Here is a 20,608-nt window from a genome sequence, read left to right as displayed (position 1 = left end):
TGTTTTTATACTGGACAAACAGGACTTGTTTCTGAAGAATTTGAAAAATCATGTAAGCAATGTCATCTTCCCGCGCTGGCTTTTTGGTCTAGAAACGCTGCTATGGGAGTTCTAGTCCGTGAGGAAAAGGATCCCTACATATTCTGTGGAAGTAAAACATTGATCTGTTCTATATCCCGTTGTTTTCTCCCCGCTAAAACCAGGCTTGCGGCTGTACCTGTTTTGTGTCCTGAAAGTAAAGCCAAATTCTGTGACGGAAGCTGAGTTTTCCACTGGTTGTATTTTCTATCCTTGAAGGATTCATTTTTCCAACAGTGGAATATGATACTTAAAGCCATAGACATTAATTATTACCCATTGGAGGTCCCACTTTCAACCCATGGGACATTAATTTTCCTGATATACAGAAAATTCCAGCCTGTTAGTTTTAATTAAATATTTCAGAAGTACATTTTCTTGTAAATGGACTACATTTTCCTATCCTTTACCCTTGATATTTGGCTAATTCTGCATCTAATTATCAGCTTGCTTTGCAAGCCTCCTTTAAAGCAGTTTCCTGTTTGGAAATCCACTCAGCTGTTACGTATTTGTCACTTATTTAAAAAAAAAAGTTATCTTTGACAATCATCAGCCGATGTTGTCAAGAAGGCGATGGGGGAAAAACATCTTTCAGGCTTTCTTGGGAAGTGAAATTATAATAAACATGACTTAACAGTCCCTTCTTGTGCCAGGGAATTGGTGTCTTTTTTTTTTTTAAGCATTTATAATTGCAGCGTGAGACCAAACAGGAGTAACAGCGGAGCTATGGGTGACAGGGAGGATGGTTACTGGGATATTGTTGTGTAGAAAAGTTGCCGAGGGAGGCACAGCAGAGAGCTTGCCGCTGTGCTTCCAGGAACCCAAGAGTACATGGGGAGGCTGGAGGGGGAACGTGTTGGTCCTCCCCCAGGTCCTGGCATAGCCCAGTCTCCTCTCCTGATGGGTGTAGCAAATGCAGCTTAGAAGGACCATGCCACCAGATTTGGGTCCCGTATTATCTCAGGTCTTTTCTCTGGAGGCCACGTGAAGGAAGCTGGAATCTACATTTTTTCCATCTGAAAAGGAGAAAGGCTTTAATTTTGTTTACAGCCATGTCTCTGCTTGGGGGTCTGCCCTTCCGAAGCTGTTTTAGCACATGAAAGCGCAGTTGTGTATTGCAAAGTGATCCTGGGGGGCAATGGAAATTTGCAATTCCTTGGGTTTTTTTCTGCCGCTGCAAAGCAGGAGTGCACTAAGGCAACGCTTTCTGGTCACTCTTCCAGCCCGGACCCAGGGCTTCCATGTCCCAGGTAGCATTCCTGGTGGCTCTGCACTCTCGTCAGCATTATGGTTTTGTCAGAAGGCTCCATCCTCTGATACTATCTCGTTCGTCTCCTATACAATTAATAAAATGAAGACAAAAAGCCTAGAGGTTTAAAATATGTAATTATAGTAGTAATTTAGAACTAGGAAAATGCTGCAGAAACCAATTACCATTACACATTTCAATAATGACTGACTTGGCCAAATATGTATGTTTTGTGTGTGAATTCCATGATAGATTCCAAGATGACATGTTTGAGTATAGGGGAAAATTAATTCTAAATGCTGAGTGCATCCATATTAGACGTAAATGTTGCTCATCCACCTAGTGAACAGGAACCTGTATTATAGGGCCTGTTACAGCTTAAATTTTGAGCGGCAGGGCAGGCAGTAACAAGTATCTGAGGAAGAAAGCTTGAATTGTTCTAAGGGATGGCTTTGAAAAAATTATTTTGTTACCTGATCATTCTGAAAAAATATATGTAATTCCTTCTATATTACAGATTTCATGCGACTTGAATAGATTCAGGCATTTCCTACAGAATTGTAAATGGCCAGCTGAAGTTAATGGGGTTTTAGTTCTTTCCTGGTCTTCATCTCTCCCAGCTGGTGAGAAAGAATAGATGAGACTTGTATTCTGTTCACAACTTAGTAATAAGTGTGCTATGAAGGCCCCTGCTGCAGGCACAGACATCGCTTTAAACTCCGTTTAGGTTGGCTCTGCCATTTTCAAAGGGAGGGTGTACGGCTGTGGGTGTGAAGTGGCGGGTGGTCACCTTGAAGCCCCATCCCTCTGCAGTTCCCCAAGATCTTGGGTTCTTCTGCAAGCCTTGACATCTCCCCTTCTTTGGGAACCACTTCCGTCTTTTGCTCCTTGAACCTTTCCTGGAGATCCCCTTCTGCTGGCGGATGGATGGGGCATCTCAGCCTGGGGTGCTTCATGCAGCCACGAGGGCTGCTCACCTTTGAGGTTTTGGGAATTTTTTTTTCTGCTGGCGGTGAGGATTAGTTGTTCCTTCACTTCTTTTAAATCAAAAGTAGTGTGCCATGGCAGTTCGTTGTGCTCGCTCTCTGTTTTTCATGAGAAGACAGACTTGCACCTTACCTGTGCCGCAAACTGAGTGTGATCAGGGAATAAAAGTGTCTGTCGGTCCCTTAGCTCCGTGTTGATGCTGTTGTATGCTCTTTAGTAACCTGCAGAGGTTTTACTGTGCTGGTCCCCAAAACAGATTGGTTATACTGGGACAAAAACTACATACAAATGAGCCCTTTCATTAAAATAATGAAAACGCGGTATCTGCAAAATGTAACAGGTTGCGGCAAGGCTCTGAAATAGCATCCCAAACCGTCAGTAGCATTTCATGCGGAGTTGTCCGTGTGACGTATCGCGAGCGAGCTATTTCAAGACCGTTTTGTTTACAGTTCTGGTGTTGGAAAGAATCACAAAGTACTTCCACATTGCCTGTGCGTTTGTATAAACAGGCGCACAAAATCAGGCCTACCCGCCGCCCCTGGTGATTCCATTGGGAAACCGCCAGTGACTCAGGAGCGTTTTGCAAACGCCCCGGTGCAGAAACACACAATGGGTATTTCGTGTTACGCTGGCAAGGGTTTGGTTCAGAGTTTTCAGCCCTTCCCGCTGCTCCAACAAAAGCAGGTTTGTGGGGCACACATCTAGAAAACCTGTGTGTGCGCCCAGCGGTTGATGTTGCAAGAACTTATTGGCAAGCGGAGGAGGCTCTCTAGGTGGCCATATGGTTCTGGTGATCGGTGGGTGGTCTCTAAAAAGCGAGGCATTTTTCCTGATTATTTTAGAGTGGGCTAATTGATACCTGCCGCAAACAGTTAATTTTTACAGTGAAATTGTTGCCTCGCGTTGAAATGTCATACGCTTTGTGTCCCCAGCTTCTAATTCCCCGCAATGTGCTGGCCCCTCAGCTGTGCCTGTCCAAGCGTTGGTTGCAGTAGATGGCATCCAAAAAATGAACTGGGTTTAAAAACAAACAAAACCCCAGCAAACAAACAAAAACCCCCAAACAACCAAACCATTTCCCAAGTGCAATTTCCAAGCTGAATCGGGTTCACCCTGCAATCCCCATGAAAGCAGAATGAAGTCAGTCAAGGGGGTTGGTGCATCCTGGGGGGATGGCGTCTGCTGGTGGGGGCTATTGAGAGAGATGGTCAAAATGGCCACTGAGCCCAGCTTGGTCTGACCCTGCCGCTCGCCTCTTCTCTCCTCTCCAGGATTGGCCGGCTGTTCGATGGCACGGAGCCCATCGTCCTCGACAGTCTCAAGCAGCATTATTTCATCGACAGAGACGGGCAGATGTTCAGATATATCTTGAATTTTTTAAGGACATCAAAACTCCTCATTCCTGATGATTTCAAGGTGAGATTTCAAGGGGCTTGGGTGTTTTGCGTGTGCCTTGTTAAAACAAGTATCTGGCGTGTAGTCAAAGTAGAACCCTAGACTTTGGGGGGCGGAATTGTTGGGGTATGGTGTTTGATTTCAGATACATGGCAAAAGTAAGCGCGGGGTTGCTAAAGTGGCATCTGACAGCCTTTCCTAGAGTGGCATCAATATTAAATTTTCCCCTCCTGGCTATAGCGTTATGGAGCAACCTTGCCACGTTTGACCTAGGGAAATTAAATATGGTGGGATGCTGGCAGAGACAGAAAGGATGTTACAATTTGGAACTGACTGCTCGTGAGCTTTGCGGCTTGCTTGTCCTCTCATCTGCTTTTATGCTTCCCCTCTAATTGCAGCAGCTCCAGCTTCCACTCCCACGCTGAAATTTAGAGAATGGTGTGGGAATCACAGTATTGACAAAATAAACTTCACACATGGTAATATTTGAGCATTAAGTCATAGAATATTTTCTCCCTCAGACTCTTGAATGCATACTGCAAGTTTAATTTTGGAGTTTTAGAGAAGTCGGGGATGAATAGCTGCACATATATTATTTAAACTTTATTAAAGAGCCTGCTTTTTTTCTTTTTAATAGCAAATTGAATTTGTGGTAGTTCACCACACTAGACATTAGCCTACAGAGGTAGAGCTTCAGACTCCATGGGATGTTCTGTGTTTATCCTCCTGTAGGGGTGTGGGTGTGTATGTGGTGTCAGCGCAGAGAGCGCTGGAGACCGCGGTTGCCATCGGAACAGATCTTTATCGTTACTTAATGAATGCATATCAGCGTAGCTGGCTGTGCCAGTAGTTCACCGTAGGAAATACAGCAATTCGAATTGAACAGGAGAGGTGATGGGGAAGGGTTAGAGCAGTTTACGACGGTGTGCAGTCTTTTATTCCTCGCATCTGAGAGAGATTTTTCAGGTGTTTGGGGCATAACAGATGTGAGGTTGAGTTCAAGAGCCGTATTGCAGCAACCTTTGAATCATCTGCTGTAGACGCAGACTTACTTCTCCCATGCGTGACGATGGTGGACCTCCATGAATAATGTGGAAGTTTGGAACTGGCCGATAAGCATCACATCCCTCTTTTGAAGCCTTAGCATGGCTTTGTGCTGCTCTCGGCATTTGTCCTGAAGGTAATCAGAAATACAGAAAAAGGAAAAGCTACCTTCCATGCGATATTAAGAAGTTATGTATGCAGAGCCTTTCAAACACATAAATATGCTGTAGCTCTGCTGAAATTAAAAATGTAACTCCTGGCAAGTTTGCCCAACCAACATGATGTTCAAAGGGGTGTCCTTTCCAGTTACGCTTTAAGGCATCCAAAAGATTGGTGCTTAATACGAACAGCAGTCCTTGTTTCTTAGAAATATATAGTTTAGATGACTCTTTTGTTACACATTAAATGTAAGCAGTATTTTGAATACAATTTAGGTGTCCCATTCTCATGAAGCATTTTGTAGCTCAAATGCAGGGCCATATTGACCGTCAGCAGTCTTCCTTTGTTGTCATTCTGTTCTTCTGTCTTCCCTAATTCTCATGTATTGTTTTTCTCTGTATAAATATTTTCTAAATGGTCTTACACGCTTAAACCTAGAAAAATAAGATTATTTTTTTTTTTAAGTTTAAAAAATGGCAGTAGACAGACTCCAGATCATCAGTTCTAAATTACTTCCATACTGGCTACGCTTAGAAATGCATTCTCTCTGCTCTGGCGTTTGAGACGATGTAGTAAACAATACTGTTGGCAAAATGGGGAGGTATTAAAAAATACTTAATTTTTAAAATGCAGTAATATACGCTATTCATTATGCAAATATCTGAATCATTTTACACTTAGAACCATCGCAGGCTCCCTCATTTACATTCTTATACCTGTTACAATGCCTGCTAGTATTGCTGTAAGACGCGATGGATCCTAGTGATGAATTTTCTGAATCCTGATTGAATTCTGTTCCATCTGTTCAATGAGGTCATTATTCTATGACATCACTATGGGGATAAAATATGGGGGAAAAAAGTGGGATTTTTTTTTTTTTTTTTTTGCCTGGATTATTCCATAGCAGGAGGGAGTTGAGCAAGCACAGCCCCCCCCCCCCCCCCCTTCCAAACGCTGCTGTACCCAGTCTGTCTCAAGTGGCTGATGGTTGTTTTTTGCTTGCGCTGTTATTTTATTACGCCTTCCTACACAGTAATTATGAACTATGTCTGAAGGGTTCCAGATCCTGAGCGGCGTTAGCCCGAATAACCATACACATTAAGCGGTACATTAGCAATGCCTCTTTCTTAATTGTGCACAGTAATATATGTGTCTTTCAGGATTACAGTTTGTTATATGAAGAAGCAAAGTATTTCCAGCTTCAGCCCATGCTAGGAGAGATGGAAAGGTGGAAACAGGACCGGGAGAGTGGCCGTTTCTCAAAGTCTTGTGAGTGCCTGGTGGTGCGAGTTGCCCCAGATCTTGGAGAGAGGATTACACTGAGTGGCGATAAGTCATTGATAGAAGAAGTGTTTCCAGAAATCGGTGACGTGATGTGTAATTCTGTCAATGCCGGCTGGAATCACGACTCGACGCACGTCATCCGATTTCCACTGAACGGATACTGTCACCTCAACTCAGTTCAGGTAGGAAGTCACGTATGTATTTTTTTTGGAAGGGAGCCTGCTGACCAGGTACCAGTGGGTTGACCCTCTTCCCTGTCACTGGAGCATTTTGATGAGCAAAATCAGCTGGAGGCTTTAAGCTAGTTATTTACTTCTGTGGGTCAGAGCCATTTTCTCAACTTAGTTCACACACGTCATCACCAAATCTTTTTGCAAGCAAACTACAGCAGTGTTAAAAACGTTCTTTAGGAGGTACATGTTTGTCTTAACATAAAAACATTGTATATTTGGAGAAACATTTTTTGGCATTTCAATATAGGGTGACCATTCGAGCCTGCTTACAGCCACTTGCCCTGCCTGTTATAAATTGTTTTCTGGATTGATGAGAGGGCACAGGAACATCTCAAGCCAGGGAGGGGAGATGTCACGTCTCCAGAGAGCTGTTGAGAGCGCTGCGCTCTGTCCCTTCACCCGAGAAAGGTAGAGGAGATGCTCTGATTTGCCGGAGTCCACAAGAGCTCTGAAACTAAATAGGAAGAATGGAGGAGCAAAAAAGTGAAGCCCCGGTCTCTTATATTGAGTGTAACAAGTGAGAAGTGAGGGGAAAGGGACATTAATATGAGAAAAAGACAACTGGACAGTAGCATTGGCCCACTACTGAAAGGAGGACCACCCTTCCACAGAGGGAGAACATAGCCATCCTCCTCCTCCTTCTTCCTCCTTCCTTCTGAAACAGGACCCAGTGTTCCTGGAGGAGGGAGCAGCCTGCAGCCGCACGGGAAGGCATCTGATGAGTCTTACCATCAGAGGGGACTTTGCCTCAGCCCCCACTGCTACCCCTCAAACTGGAGCATCCTAGGAGGGCTTTGGCCCTTCAACGAGACTATCAGGCAGGCAAGGCATGTCATGTGGGGGGTACAGTAGGGGGGAAGTTATCACACGTATGGTTAAAAACAAGTGTGTCATTTTTCCAGTGTTACTCGGGTATTTTGCATTTGATAAAGACCCCCCTAATACTTCTTGAATAAATCACCCTATCCGTTTTACTTTGGATGAAGACAACATGTTCAGTCTTCCTCCTTGCTGAGGTAACAAAAACAAAGGCACATCTGCTTATTGCAAATAGGGACCCATCTGTTTCTGTGGTCTCAGGGAAGACCCTCTTTCACTGTCAGCAGTTTTTCCTAATTTCTTATGGCATAGTAGAGGAAGTAGCAATATCTAAAATCAGTACCTGTTATGAAATGGATAAGAAAAAATGTGGGAGACAAATGCAGTTAATTTCTGGAAGAATTATAATAAACTTACATTTTCTGGTGTCATCTGTTTTATCCTTTGTTGGTTTAAAAACAACCAACCTCACACCCCTGTCTCCACCTAGTTAGCACATCCTGCCCAGCCAGCACTTTGGAGCGAGAGCACCTCTTCGCATATGGAATTGCCATTAGCACTCTTAATGCTGTTTGGTTTAGAAACACCTCCTAAATGCTGCAGGCTGGTGAGCGAATCCTTACAAAGAAGAGACTTTGCAAGCTGAGCTTGGCATCTTTCCATCTGCCGGGTCCTGTTGTCCAGGTGGGGAAGCTCTGCTCTGCTCCCTCCCCAGAGGGCTGCATGGAGGGCTCACCAGGCAGTGCCTGTGTGCAAGCACTTAACACGGGAGTCTGGAGAGACTCAAGAAGTGTGTGGCCAGCAGGTCAAGGGAAGTCATCCTCCCCCTCTACTCTGCCCTGGTGAGGCCGCACCTGGAGTACTGTGTCCAGTTCTGGGCTCCCCGGTTCAAGAAGGACAGGGAACTGCTGGAGAGGGTGCAGCAAAGGGCTACCAAGATGATTAGGGGACTGGAACACTTCTCTCATAAAGAAAGACTGAGGGACTTGGGTCTCTTCAGTCTGGAAAAAAGACGGCTGAGGGGGGATCTTGTCAACACTTATAAATACTTAAAGGGTGGGTGTCAGGGGGATGGGGCCAGGCTCTTTTCAGTGGTGCCCAGTGACAGGACAAGAGGTAACGGGCACAAACTTGAGCATAGGAAGTTCCATCTAAACATGAGGAGGAACTTCTTTACTTGGAGGGTGGCAGAGCACTGGAACAGGCTGCCCAGAGCAGTGATGGAGTCTCTGTCTCAGGAGACATTCAAAACCCGCCTGGATGCCTTCCTGTGCAACCTGCTGTAGGTGACCCTGCTCTGTCAGGGGAGTTGGACTAGGTGATCTCCAGAGGTCCCTTCCAACCCCTACCATTCTGTGAGTCTGTGATCTATCAAGATATGGTTAACCCATGTTATGCGTGGACAGTTGTGTCTCTTCACTGTCAACCTGAAACATCAAAGTTGTTTTGTCATAGTGACTAATGCAAATTTAGAACAGCCTTACATGTAAGATTACAAAGGAAAAGGGATATTCCCAAGGAGGGTTATTTGGCTACATGTCATATGATAGTTGTCAAAGCAGTTGTATCCTTTATAAGTTTATCTCTTATCCTGATGTTTACATTTTTGTCACAAAAAAAGAATAGCCAAGCATATTTACTGATGTGAAAAACCCGAGTCAGAGTGGCAAAATATGCACAGGCTTCAAGAGAGATGATGAACCCATGTTTATAATGCTGCATTTCTGGGGGACATAAGCATCTCCCAGTCCTAATAACAATGTGAGGAGGGACAGGGACTATGAGTAGACCTGGAGAATGAGGTGCAGACTAAGTGACTTGCCCAGGGCTGGGCTAGTCTCCTAACAATTGCTACCATCACACTTTTTCCCATGACCAAAGTTCTCCTGATGTTTTTCAGTGACTTGCACTCAGACATATTTGGGGGATTTTGGCTTATATTGTTAAAAGCTAAGGATCAGAATAAACAAAAATTGCACAGGTGTTTTATGGTGGCTTCCGAGTCTCTTTTCCCACCCCCTCCTTTTTGACGTTTGTCTGCTGTGCCATTAGCCATGCTCAGGTATGTTTGGAAAGACTTTTGCCAACATGTAAAGACATGGCATGTCTTGTTTCAGGCGTTTTTTAAACCACAGCTCGCTTCTCCCCCACCTCAATCCTCTGCAGCCTCCTGCTGCTCTACTTGCCCTTGCGGTCCCAGCACAAGTGCAAGCCAATTTGCTAATTGGTGAAATGGCAGGGAAAGATTCAGTAGGCACCTCGCAGCATAACCCCAGTGAGGTCCCATCACACTGGATGGAGGGTCCCTGTGTCTGCCTCCCCTTGGGGCTGGTGGCCGTCGCAGCTGACCCTGGTGAAGCCCTGGAAGGGTCTCCCTCACAGGTGAGGTGAAGGAAGCCCGGGCAGCATGACACAGATACAGATGAAAGTAGCAAAGAGGATAAACAAGGGAAAGAACACCTCAGCCCTGCAGTTACAGTAAAACAACATGAACATAGGCAATTACAAAGGACAAAAAAAAAAATAGTGGAATAGTGGTGTGGAAGGAGACCATGCTTGTAGCAGCCTGGGGCTGGTGCTGGGAGCTGAGGTCTTTGCACCGTCGCTCGTTGGGTGAACTGCGTGGGTGCATCCCCCAGCTCTGGGAGCCCTGCCTGGCTCTTATTTTTAATTTTTTTTTTTTTTGCCATTGTATTTCCCACTGGAAGCAACACTCCGATTGTGAAAAGGGAGGAAAGAAGGTGAATAGGCAGAACTCGTTTGTGCCATAATTAAAGTTTAAAGGTCGCAGGTTTTGCCACAGGTAACTAGCCACAGATCTTTGTGGTCACAGTTGGGTTTTAAGTATCTAGAAAATATAATGGTAACTTCTCTGAAATTATGACTGCAGTATCTGCATTATCACCATTTACTTGAGGTGTTTGCTCAGCATCCCCCGGTGTCTGCTGTGGAATCCTGTATTGGCCCTGTTGTATTGTAAGTCTTGTGAAGTAGAGAATGAGTTTTTCCAGGCACGTTCCTGTGGATAGAAGAAATCTGTATTTAACAGTACCAAAAAAAAAAAAAAAGTATTATTTTCTTTTATTTTATCTCTTACTGCTCAGTGGCCAAAGTCAGCAGAAATCAGTCCAATACAATGAAGCTGAGGGAACCAGTTAGTGGATCTGTGTAACCACTTTTGTTTCCTAGCTGGATCCATTTAAAAATAGCAGTTATCATCCTCGAAGAGCAAATAATCTGTTTATTTACTTATACACTGGTGTTTGTTTCCTCTTTTTTGCAGGTACTTGAGAGGTTACAGCAAAGAGGGTTTGAGATTGTTGGCTCATGTGGAGGTGGGGTGGACTCTTCCCAATTCAGTGAATACGTACTGAGACGAGAACTCAGAAGGACATCTCGTGCACCCTCCGTCATTCGAATAAAGCAAGAGCCTCTGGACTAAAATGGACATGTTTCTTTATGCAAAAAAAAAAAAAAAAAAAGGCAAAGAGAGAGGAGAAAAAAAAAAAAGGGGGACGTTTCATGTGCAGTTTGGACTCCAAACAAGTCCTGGAACTAAAATTGAATAAAAGACACATTTATATCAAATATAGAGACCACACCTGAATTCATATGGGAACATTTGGAATAGTAGTAATAATAATAACCTCAAGGTGTAAAAGAACACACAGAAACACACATATATATAAAAAATATGTATGTATATGTATGTATGTACATATATATATGTATGTATATGTCAAAGGGTAGGAAATGCAACAACAAAAAAAGTGGTAGATGAGGTTGGTGATGTGATGGCCTTTAAGTGTCCTAGGCCTCACTCAGGCCCACTTAACGGTGTACAAGCCATTACCGTTGGGGGATGCATAGACAACTCTTCACCCATTTTCCATTGCTGAACAGCCATCCACTTTTTAATGTGTACACACCTTGACTCAACTTTATTTGCATATGGAGGTTTATGTCTGTCTGTTTTAGAGGTGGATGGGCAGGTGTTCAGGAGATCAACCACCCATTGCATTGGAAAGCTAGTCGACTGAAATTTTAAATGTAGTTTGTACAGAAGTCGCACACTTTTTGTCTGCCCTCACAGATGTGAAAGGTTAACTTTTCTTTTGAATGAGGTTTTTTTTTTGTTGTTGTTTTTGTTTTGTTTTGTGTTTTTTCAAAGGGGGCCAGAATAATTAATATTTGGTAGAGATGCTCTGGTTTGAATCTGCTGCTTTCCTACAATTTTTTCAAATTTTATAATGTATTAAATACAATAAACTCTGTTTAAAATAACGAGGGTCTGGTTTAAGCCAACAGAAGCAGAGACGTGGGATTTAGCTCACTCGCTACACTCTGGGGGCCAGCACTTGCCCGCACATGGGTGGAGTGAGTTAAAGGCAGCAGACACCATTGTGGCATCTGTCTGGCATGCCGCAGGTTGCTGGTCTTCCGTCAGCGCTGTCCTTTTTAAGAAGCTTTGTCCCGCTTTGAAGAGAAGGCTGTTGGTCAGACTGAAAAAATAACACCAGCTCAGCCCAGGGAAAGCCATCAAAAAAAATAATGACACCTGGTTCTGTAACCTTCAATGTAACAGTGGGTAGTCGCATCCTTCCCTCTTGACTAAGGAGTTGGCAGCTTCAACTGTCCAAGCCCTTGCCCTGATGAGTGTTAGTCAGCCTGTTTGTCTTTAATGTTCATTTCCCTCGTTAAAAGCTAGTGTTCTTCTGCCTAGAGAGTGAGACAGGCAGCCCCTCGCATTGCTCTTGGTAGCGGGCGGTAAGTCGATGTCCTGTGTTACATGTCCTGCGAGTTGTTCTCTTGCAGAGTCTCACCGAGGCCACCTCTGCAGCTGCCTGGTTTGGGCCAGTGAGATTTTGCAAAGACACCACGGCACGATACCGCTGCACGGACCGTTCACGGTTGATGCTTTCACCACCTAAGACGCACCAGCAACCACCACCTTTCCTCCAAAGTATCTTTTTATGCAATATTCCAGAATATGACTGTGTATTCATCCTAGTATGGAAGTTTCTATTGACGCAATGGTGCCGGCGTTCCTTTCATTTTGGTGACACTTTGCTATTTATTTAAGAAAAGGAAAAAAAAAAAGAACTTGTTAAATACATGTAACAAGGTTTTTAATATAGTCTGATAACTCAAAAAAAAAAAGCTACCATTTTTCTGGTTTTTATTAAAATATGTCAGAGGGCACACTTGAATAACTCTCTGGCAGCACATATCAATGGTTTTGAAATTATTGAAATGTGGAAATGGGGGGCGGGCATAGGGGGTGCTCCAAAAAATTAAGGTTCATTAGCAGGTTATTAGATCTTCAGTGTGATGCTGATCTGTCTGTTCACAGTACTGAAACAGCTGCGCCATTGAAACTGCTTGTTTTCAATTAGCAGCAAGTAGTCCTCTTACAAAATAAACAAATGCTTGCTCTTACTGCCCACAATTTGGTTGTTAGTCTGCATAGAAGTCGGAAAGCTAAAACCCCGGGAAATAAATATTTTTAACAGATCTTCAAGCTGTTGGAAGTGGTATGGAGCTTGTGATGGTGAAAAAGGTGCCGGTCCCCATGGGTTGAGAGAGGCTGGGTGCTGGTCCCCGTGGGTCGAGAGTACGTGGGTGCCGGTGCGAGGCAACGTGACGTTTCAGAGACTGTTTACTGCAGAAACCCTCTCTCAGTTTCCAGGTGGAGCCTCAGTGTACCAGGGGGTATGTTTACACTGCCCGTTAAGCCCAAAGGTACTCTCGGATCCCAACCTGCCCTGCTAGCCGCCGTGTTTTACGTACAGGCATATGCTCCCAAAGCCGGCAGGTTGTGCTCAGCCGGTGGTTTTGCTTGCTCAGCGCATACTTGTCCAACTCGATGACACCTTTGTGCTCCTCCTAAATCCCCACCTGGCTGGTCACCCTCCCACCGAGCTCACGTTCATTGTTGATGGAGTGAAAAATTACCCCAAGACCCTGAATGTAAATGTCGCTGCAAGTACAGTGTGGTCAGGGGGTAAGCGGTCGCGAATAAACAAAGCGATGGCTGATGAAAAATGTATGCGGGAATAAGGTAGATGATGTAGATTTTTAGAGAGACAATGACATTAGTCCTGTTTGTAATTGAGGCTTTTAACCATGTGTTTTTAAAATGTTCTTTAGAAAAACTGATCAACAGGCAAATAATCCAGGAAGAGGGGGTTGGGGGGAACCAAGAAGGACTAGGTTACGGTCAGCTCTCTTCTTGAGGTTAGTAATTTTGACATGTACAATACTTTAAATTTATCTAATTTTTTTATTAAAAAGTATGACTCCATTTTATGCTATCAGTGGTGCTGTATTTAATAACAAGAGGAAGAGCTGCAGTGAACGGTAGCTGCCAACGTTGTACTTCAGACGCTTGGTTAAGCAGCTGCCAGGAGAAGCTGCGTGCTGTGGGCATGCAGAGATTGCAGATGCCACCCAACACCCCTTCCCACAATGAGGCACAGGCAGGGGAACTGAGCCTTCCCCCTTTCTTTTGGCAACTTGAATGCTGGATTTCCGTGATAACCATCGACCCAGGGTTTAATTCTTCCCCTATTGCCTCCTTAATGTACCAAACAGCTACATAACGTAAGTATGGATCCTGGCACGCTTGGATGAACCTTTACACTTTGAGTGTCCCGTTGGAGACTGAGTTAATTTACCCTGCTCCGCAGAAAGCGAAGTCCTGCTTAGTCACTAGGCTGATCTCTCTTTCCAGAAGCACTACTTGTAAATAAGTGCTGCTAATTTATTCTATCTCCAGGTACTTATTGGCCTGGTATCCTGTCCTGGCGAATATTTTTCCTCTCCATTGCCACATGTCTAGAAGCAAGCTGATCATTTCAGTGCTTGAGTGGCACAAGCAGGTGTAGCTCAGACATGGGGTTTTGATGCCCAATGGAATCCATAACAAAATCCAATGGTGACAACCTACTACCCTCTGAGAACATGAAAGTTGAGCCACCCACTCAATTATATTTCTTTATGCTAAACAGGCACTGATTTCAATTTGAAGAGAAACATTTTGTTCATGAGCATAATTTTTTGCAGCAACCTTTAAAAATCGATTGCTATACTCATTACAGGGGTTTTACTGTCACACAAATGACTTGTCAAGTGTGTTTTTCTCAAAAGTTCACGTTTTGGGGGACTTCAGGGAGGAACAGTTTGATTTGGGGGAGCGAGAAAAGAATTTTCATTGACCAATGGTCAATTTTTCAGGGAAATAAAAACATTTATTTCCATCTGTCATTTCTTGACTGTGGAATTCTATATTATGAATTATTTCTAGGGACAACTGGTATTTGTATGTAGGCATTCTTGCTGCCTGAGGTTTATTTACAGTGGAAATGAAACCAAGACATCCTCAGGGCCTGTAGACCGCTTGCTTTTTCTCAGACTTCAGTTTGAGTGGTTTATTATTTCTTGAGGGTCTGGAGGGATCGCCACCACCAAAAATCAATACGTTGCATCAGGTCCCTGTGTTGGCTTTGGCTGCTGCCTCATTGATCTGGTTATTGAAGACCCCAAAACTGACATAGCATTTGGGATCCTTTATTTGAGACTGCTAAAATGGCATCCCTGCCCCTCTTCCAAGAAAAAGATATGGGCACATAGCACACAATTTCATCCTGTTGTATGCTGAGCTAGTGCTGCTAGCTGGTAACCAGGCTGATAATGGCCGTGCTGGGGGGAAACCCTAGTGCCAAACTGCTGAAGCGTCCTCTCTTTGTACAAGGGTATCTTCGAACAGTTTGGGAGAAACCCACTTTTCCTTGAATTGCTGATTTTTTTTCCACGTTTCCTTAGTTTTCCACTAAGGCTAGGGCCTTAGTATATTAGTGAGTCCCCTAAAATAACGAAGGGTATATTATTTTTCAACTGATGTCAGGTATTACGGGCTGGATCCCATCCTCTCTGTATTCATACTGAACTTGCCTCACATTCAAGTTATGAACTGAATTACAGATTAGTGTAATTTAGGGATTATGAGAAGGTGCGTGGCTGTCGGTATTGTTGCATTGACAGCAATTGTTTGTCATCTATGTTGCGTGTTGCTTCTCAAAATATTAGGTTTTTTTCCATTGCAGGCCAGAGGAAATGGGGTTCAATCAGACTCTTCTCTCTCAGTCCCATTGAAACTGTATGTCCATGAGCTCTTCTCTCTGGAGAGCCTGTTGCTGGTGTGAATGGGCTGGGTTTGTGCCCCCTGGGGAGCACGGGGTGCTGGTGTCCTCACCCAGCTCAGTGAGCCCCATCCCCTGATCCTTGGAGCACAGCTCTGGCGCGCTGGTCTGGAGGGCGATGGAGGGAGGCAGATTTGTCTCTGTACTCCAGAGTTTGGACTGATAAATGATCTCATCTATAACGCCAAATGGTGTTCTAGCTTCTGTTCTATTATGTAGCTTGTCAGTGTTGTTATTAATTTTCCCAAGGAAAGCGCGTAGTGTGGGATGGCTGGCCTGGCCTGCTCGCCGTTAGGATGCAGTCTGAAGGGCAGGGCAGTGACCTACTGAGTGCACACCTCGCTTTGGGCATTGACTTAAAACAAAAACTACACATGCTGAAGTCCCCAAAACTCATTCTGGCTTTAGTTCAAACCGGGGGGCTTAGCAGGGATCACCAATGGATGGTTGATACTTCATTTGGTTAAGCACCAAGCAATCATACTCAATTCAAAAACAAAAGACAAAACAACCAGAGTGTGAACACTAGTTCTGAAGATCTGTCACTGTGATTTCAGTAACCCCTGCCGCTTCTGAAAAAATACTTCAGCTCTGGGTGGCTCACATTAAAAACATTTATTGCCAGATAAGTAACAAAAGTAGCTGTGCATTTCTTTTCCCTCACTTTCTCCAGTTCAGGAGGTTTGGTTTTATTCTGCTTGAGGCTGTGCCTGGGCAGCTCAAGAGTAATAGTTTTGGCCGTAACGCAATGCTGCGTCTCTTCAAAGCATTGCAGAAACCTTCAATTAAGCATCTCTCTACCTGTAAGAGAAGAAGGTAGCAATAAGCTCATCTCGCAGCTGGGGAGGCTGCGGAGGCTTGGCTTCCACCTGGTGGGAAATTGTGCTTCAGGAGTCACGCTCAGGTGCCACCCTCTTTCACAACCCCTCCTGTAGTACGGAAAGAAGCTGGAATCGGTGAGGTGCTATGACACATGTTTTTTAAAAGCTGAGAGTTGCAAGCTATTCAAGCATCCCTGAGACGTCTGAATAAGCTTAAGTAACACTACAAATGTGTTAGGCTTGATGTACCTTTGGGATTTTGTGGGTTTTTTTAATTCCTTCCTAAGTGAGAGAAAAATAAATGAAATGAAATTCCCTTCACCTTTCATGTTGTAAGTAGAGTCTACTGATGTCTTCATCTCCTTCCTGTGGCTCAGCTCTTCAGTAGTGATGACAATTTTTTGTTCATGATGTTTTGGCTCCTGACCACAGAACTCAGGGGTAAGCGGGGGTGCAGGGACGGGGGGAGCACACCAACGAAAAGCTCCAGCACAATTTGCGAAAGAACTTTGGTCATTCATATGATGATCACAACAAAATCCTGACGCGCGCCAGGACGGTCGATGTCGGGAACGTTTTTCAGGTGTGGTTGCTGAGATGGGGCAAGGCACGGCTGGCTCCTGGCTTCAAACGCTCCAAAATAAAAACGACAACAGCGGGAAACTAGAGCTCAAACCCTCACAGATTATCTTCCTCCTTAAGCATCTGCTCCTCTTTCTCACAGTTGTAGCCTTCAGATGAGTAGTTTAAAAGCTGTGCTATCGCCTCAGCCGTAACCAGTGCAGCTATTCCAGGAGAAAGCTGCTTGGCTCAGGGACAGCTGTTCCGCAGAAAAAATTCTCTTCTGATGCATTATTGATAGATGTAAGTTAAAGCCATAAAGCTCGCAGCTTTATCAGGCAATATCTACTAAATCCTGGGAGCATGTAAGATAACCTAAATGTAATCTACTGCATACCACCTCCTTCAGTGATGGATAGCACAACAAAAGCAGGACTAATGAAAAATTAATGAAAACAGTTACTTCCATAAGAAAAATGATCTGTTTTCTCCCACCTTTGTATTGATTTTAACTGGCCCTGTAATTGGAAGTGTATAATTTTTTCCTAAGGTAAAGAGGATCGAGGGCGAGGGAGAGCGAGCGTATAATTCTATTCATGTTTGTGACATACTTTCAGGCTACAAAAACAAAGCATTTTCCTTAGGATGTTGAAGCCGCCTGTGAATGCAGACTTCAAGCATATTTTCTCAGCTCAGGCAAACTGCCACGCTGGTTGCCTGAAACCAGATATTGCATGAGCAGAGTACTTGGAGTACTTTGAAGGCCAGCGAGGAAGTATAAAGAAACACTGTTTAAGAAAAATCAAATACAGCGCATGTAACTTGGTGGGTTTGTAACATGTTTCATGCATTCCAGTTCATTCTCGATTGATCTGCCGCTTTCTGAAAGGGAAGAAGCGTCCAGTCGCTCTTCGGAGAATGTCAGGTTCAGAGGAAGGACCTTCTCTGTGAGACCAAACCAATTGCATCACGTTGTTCATGCACTGACTTGGCAGTGAGTTCACTGCCACATGTAGTCTCACCGCCTTCTCACTGACACCTTTAAACACAACTGTCTTTTTCCCTAAATTTCCCTAAATTAATAGAGCATTTCTGTTTTTACACCATACAACAGGAGAAATCACTCTGATCCACAACTCTGCTGTAAGCTCAATTTTAAATTATTCTGAAGTCTTTACGTGCTCAATGTTAATATATCCACTGAGCCCAAAGGGCACTGCTGAGATAATAAATCAATCAGAATAGCATATAGTTTGTTTTGTTAGGGGAAAAAAATGCATTCCTCAAAGCATTTAGGAAACGCCTCTTTCCTGTTCCCTGATGTGCATGGGCCTTTTTCTGATCTCTTCCATGAGAGCTATCAAAGACGTACTATGGAACCGTATTGTGATGAGGAGCTGAGAAGCAAGATGTTTCTGCACGTATTGGTAGTAAATGTTACTTTTTATCTTAGTCTTTTTCTAGCTTCTCTTGGCTAGTATGCCTTCACTTAAAACATGCCTCTGTTTTTCAACTTTACAGATTTAGCCACATCCCTGGTGGTTGCTTTTTATTGTCTTTCTCATTGGCCTGGTAAGAGCTGCAGTGCAAGATGAACCGCCTCTTTCGAAGCATGTCATTAAAAATTAGGGCATTTGCTTGTCCTCAGTGTTTGGCTTGGCTTTATTTTTGTTGCAGCAGCCTCAGCTGGCCCAGTCTCATCTGGTGCTCTCGATGTGGTGACCGATTGACATGGGTGACCGAGGGCCCCTTTGTAATGGTGTCCTCCCCAGCTCACTGGGCCTTGCTGCATGAGCGCTGCAAGAGCAGCACCAGTGAGGAGAAACCACCCAAAAGTTTCCGTGGCTGTAACCACCCAGCAGCGAGGGGGAGCCAAGGGCCCGGGCAGCTCCTGTACTCGCTGTTGGGGGCTGCCCAGGCTGCAGCGGTGGGAGGGGTGCTGCTGGCAGCAAAGTGTCCTGGGTCCCCAGCTCCCTGTTCCACCCTCAGGCAAATCCTTCAAGCACAGGTCCTCCAGGTCCCCTGGAGATACTGCAAAGCCATCTGGACATGGTCCCCGGGCAACCAGCTCAAGGTGGCCCTGCTTGAGCTGGGGGAATGGAAAAGATGATTTCCAGACGTCCCTTCAAACCTAAACCACTCTGTGTTTCTGTTGTTTCCAAGAAGATTGGACTGACTGAGATGTGAAAGGCTTGTCAGGGAGAGTGAAATGTGGCCCTATCCCCCCGCTTGGTACCATCAAGCTACCAAGTTTTTTGCATTACCAAATTTTTTGCACTACTGGTGTGTTGCTCTGCAAAAAGAAGCTCTTATTTTTGCAGAGCAACACACCAGTAGTGCAAAAAATTTATGGGTAGACGATAGTGCTGGCTACAGAAGTGTGCGGCCAGGCCAGGAAAAGCACTATCTGCATGAAACAGCGCTACTGTAAGCCTGGTGCTCCCAGCACATTGAATAAACCAGCAAGACTTGTTTAAAAAAATTACACCGGAGAAAGCAGGCTGGAGAAGGGCATCAAAGCCTGTCGTGGAAAGGCACTGGGCCTCCCAGGGGCCGAGGGTGCTGGCGAAGCACATCGAGGTGTGAGCAGGGCATTACTGGGATGGGCCAGCTGCATCCCCGCGTGACAATTAGCGCATGCTTGAGTAGTTAGCTGGACGGAGGGCTCAGCACCCTGGGTCCCGGTCCTGCCACGCTGCAGTGCAAGCTCAGCTCCGCAGGGGTGGAAGTAGAGTATGGAAGGAAGAACACTGTGTAAACAAGAAAGGGTCTTAATGTGGCAAAACGAAGCCATAAGTCATCAAAAATGGGTAACAGCAACGTCACAGGTGAAGCATTTAGCATCACCGGCAACTCTGGTACTAGGTCTGTGTTTTGTATGCCACTTGTTAATTCAGGGTAGCAATGGCAAAATGTGGGAATGATAAACGCTGAGGGCAAGCAAAACATGCATGCGAGGAAGTGATTAGCACATACCTTTTCCTTAGCATGCCAGGGTGAGAGAAGGACAGGAATTTGAATGAACGTGCATGGAGGAGAAAATTATCTTAAAGAAGATAAACTGAACTGTTACACCTGTTACGGCCACAAAAAATACAGGTCAGCCACTTTATGCTGGGCAAAAAAGAAAAGACATCCTGAAAAAGCCTGTTTTGTTACAGATTATGTTCTTACTACTTTCTCCTGACACCATCTGTACACTAATTACAAAGTCAATCTTCTGCCTGGCCAGCACTTCATTCTGTCTTGCCTGACATATGCTACGGACTGTCAGAAAGTTTGTCAAAAGAAATAGAAACAATATATAGATTTTTTTTTCAGAAACAATCATTATTTACACTAAGGCATGACTGTTTTTCTGAAAAACGACTATGCACTCTGTATCTGTCCATTTCACCACCTTGGCACTTAATTGTGTTTTGAAAGAACCTGGGCAGGGCAGAGTAAAGGCTTGCTTTGGGAAATGCAGGAAAGGCGAACTTCTCTGCTCCGCTCAGTGGGATAAAGTTGATGATACTCTCTTGCAAGAAGAGCTCTACTCCCAAGTGCCAACTAGGAATTCTCATGAAACAAGAATAAATAAAAACAGAGCCTTCCAAGCAGTGTCGGAAACAGAATAGTCTGCATGTGTTGCCTCAGAAACAAAAAACAGCAGGGAAAGGGCTTTCATACTTCTTTGCACTTCTCAGAGATCCAGAGAAGCCACAAATGCATTTCTTCCTCCAAGTGTCACTCCTAAGTTACGCTGTTTATTTCTGGAGCATCACAATTGTCTTG

At 44.5% G+C, this 20,608-nt stretch overlaps 1 protein-coding gene across 8 annotated transcripts in view; it reads left to right on the top strand.

The window, feature by feature from the left end:
* Positions 1–13,468, top strand: part of KCTD1 (potassium channel tetramerization domain containing 1) — a 106,733-nt gene extending 93,265 nt beyond the window's left edge. For 7 of the 8 annotated variants that reach the window (XM_063326759.1, XM_063326757.1, XM_063326755.1 and 4 more), the window contains 3 exons: positions 3,586–3,730; positions 6,073–6,378; positions 10,532–13,468. In XM_063326759.1, the coding sequence (XP_063182829.1) occupies positions 3,586–3,730; positions 6,073–6,378; positions 10,532–10,690 (610 nt within the window). In that variant the 3' untranslated portion in view covers positions 10,691–13,468. The remainder of the gene's footprint in view (positions 1–3,585; positions 3,731–6,072; positions 6,379–10,531) is intronic. The other variant, XM_063326753.1, reaches the window with a different exon arrangement.
* Positions 13,469–20,608: the final 7,140 nt, after the last annotated feature.

This window comes from Chroicocephalus ridibundus, chromosome 2 (assembly GCF_963924245.1).
Source record: "Chroicocephalus ridibundus chromosome 2, bChrRid1.1, whole genome shotgun sequence".
Classification (NCBI taxonomy): domain Eukaryota; kingdom Metazoa; phylum Chordata; class Aves; order Charadriiformes; family Laridae; genus Chroicocephalus; species Chroicocephalus ridibundus.
This window is presented reverse-complemented; position numbering and strand designations above follow the sequence as displayed.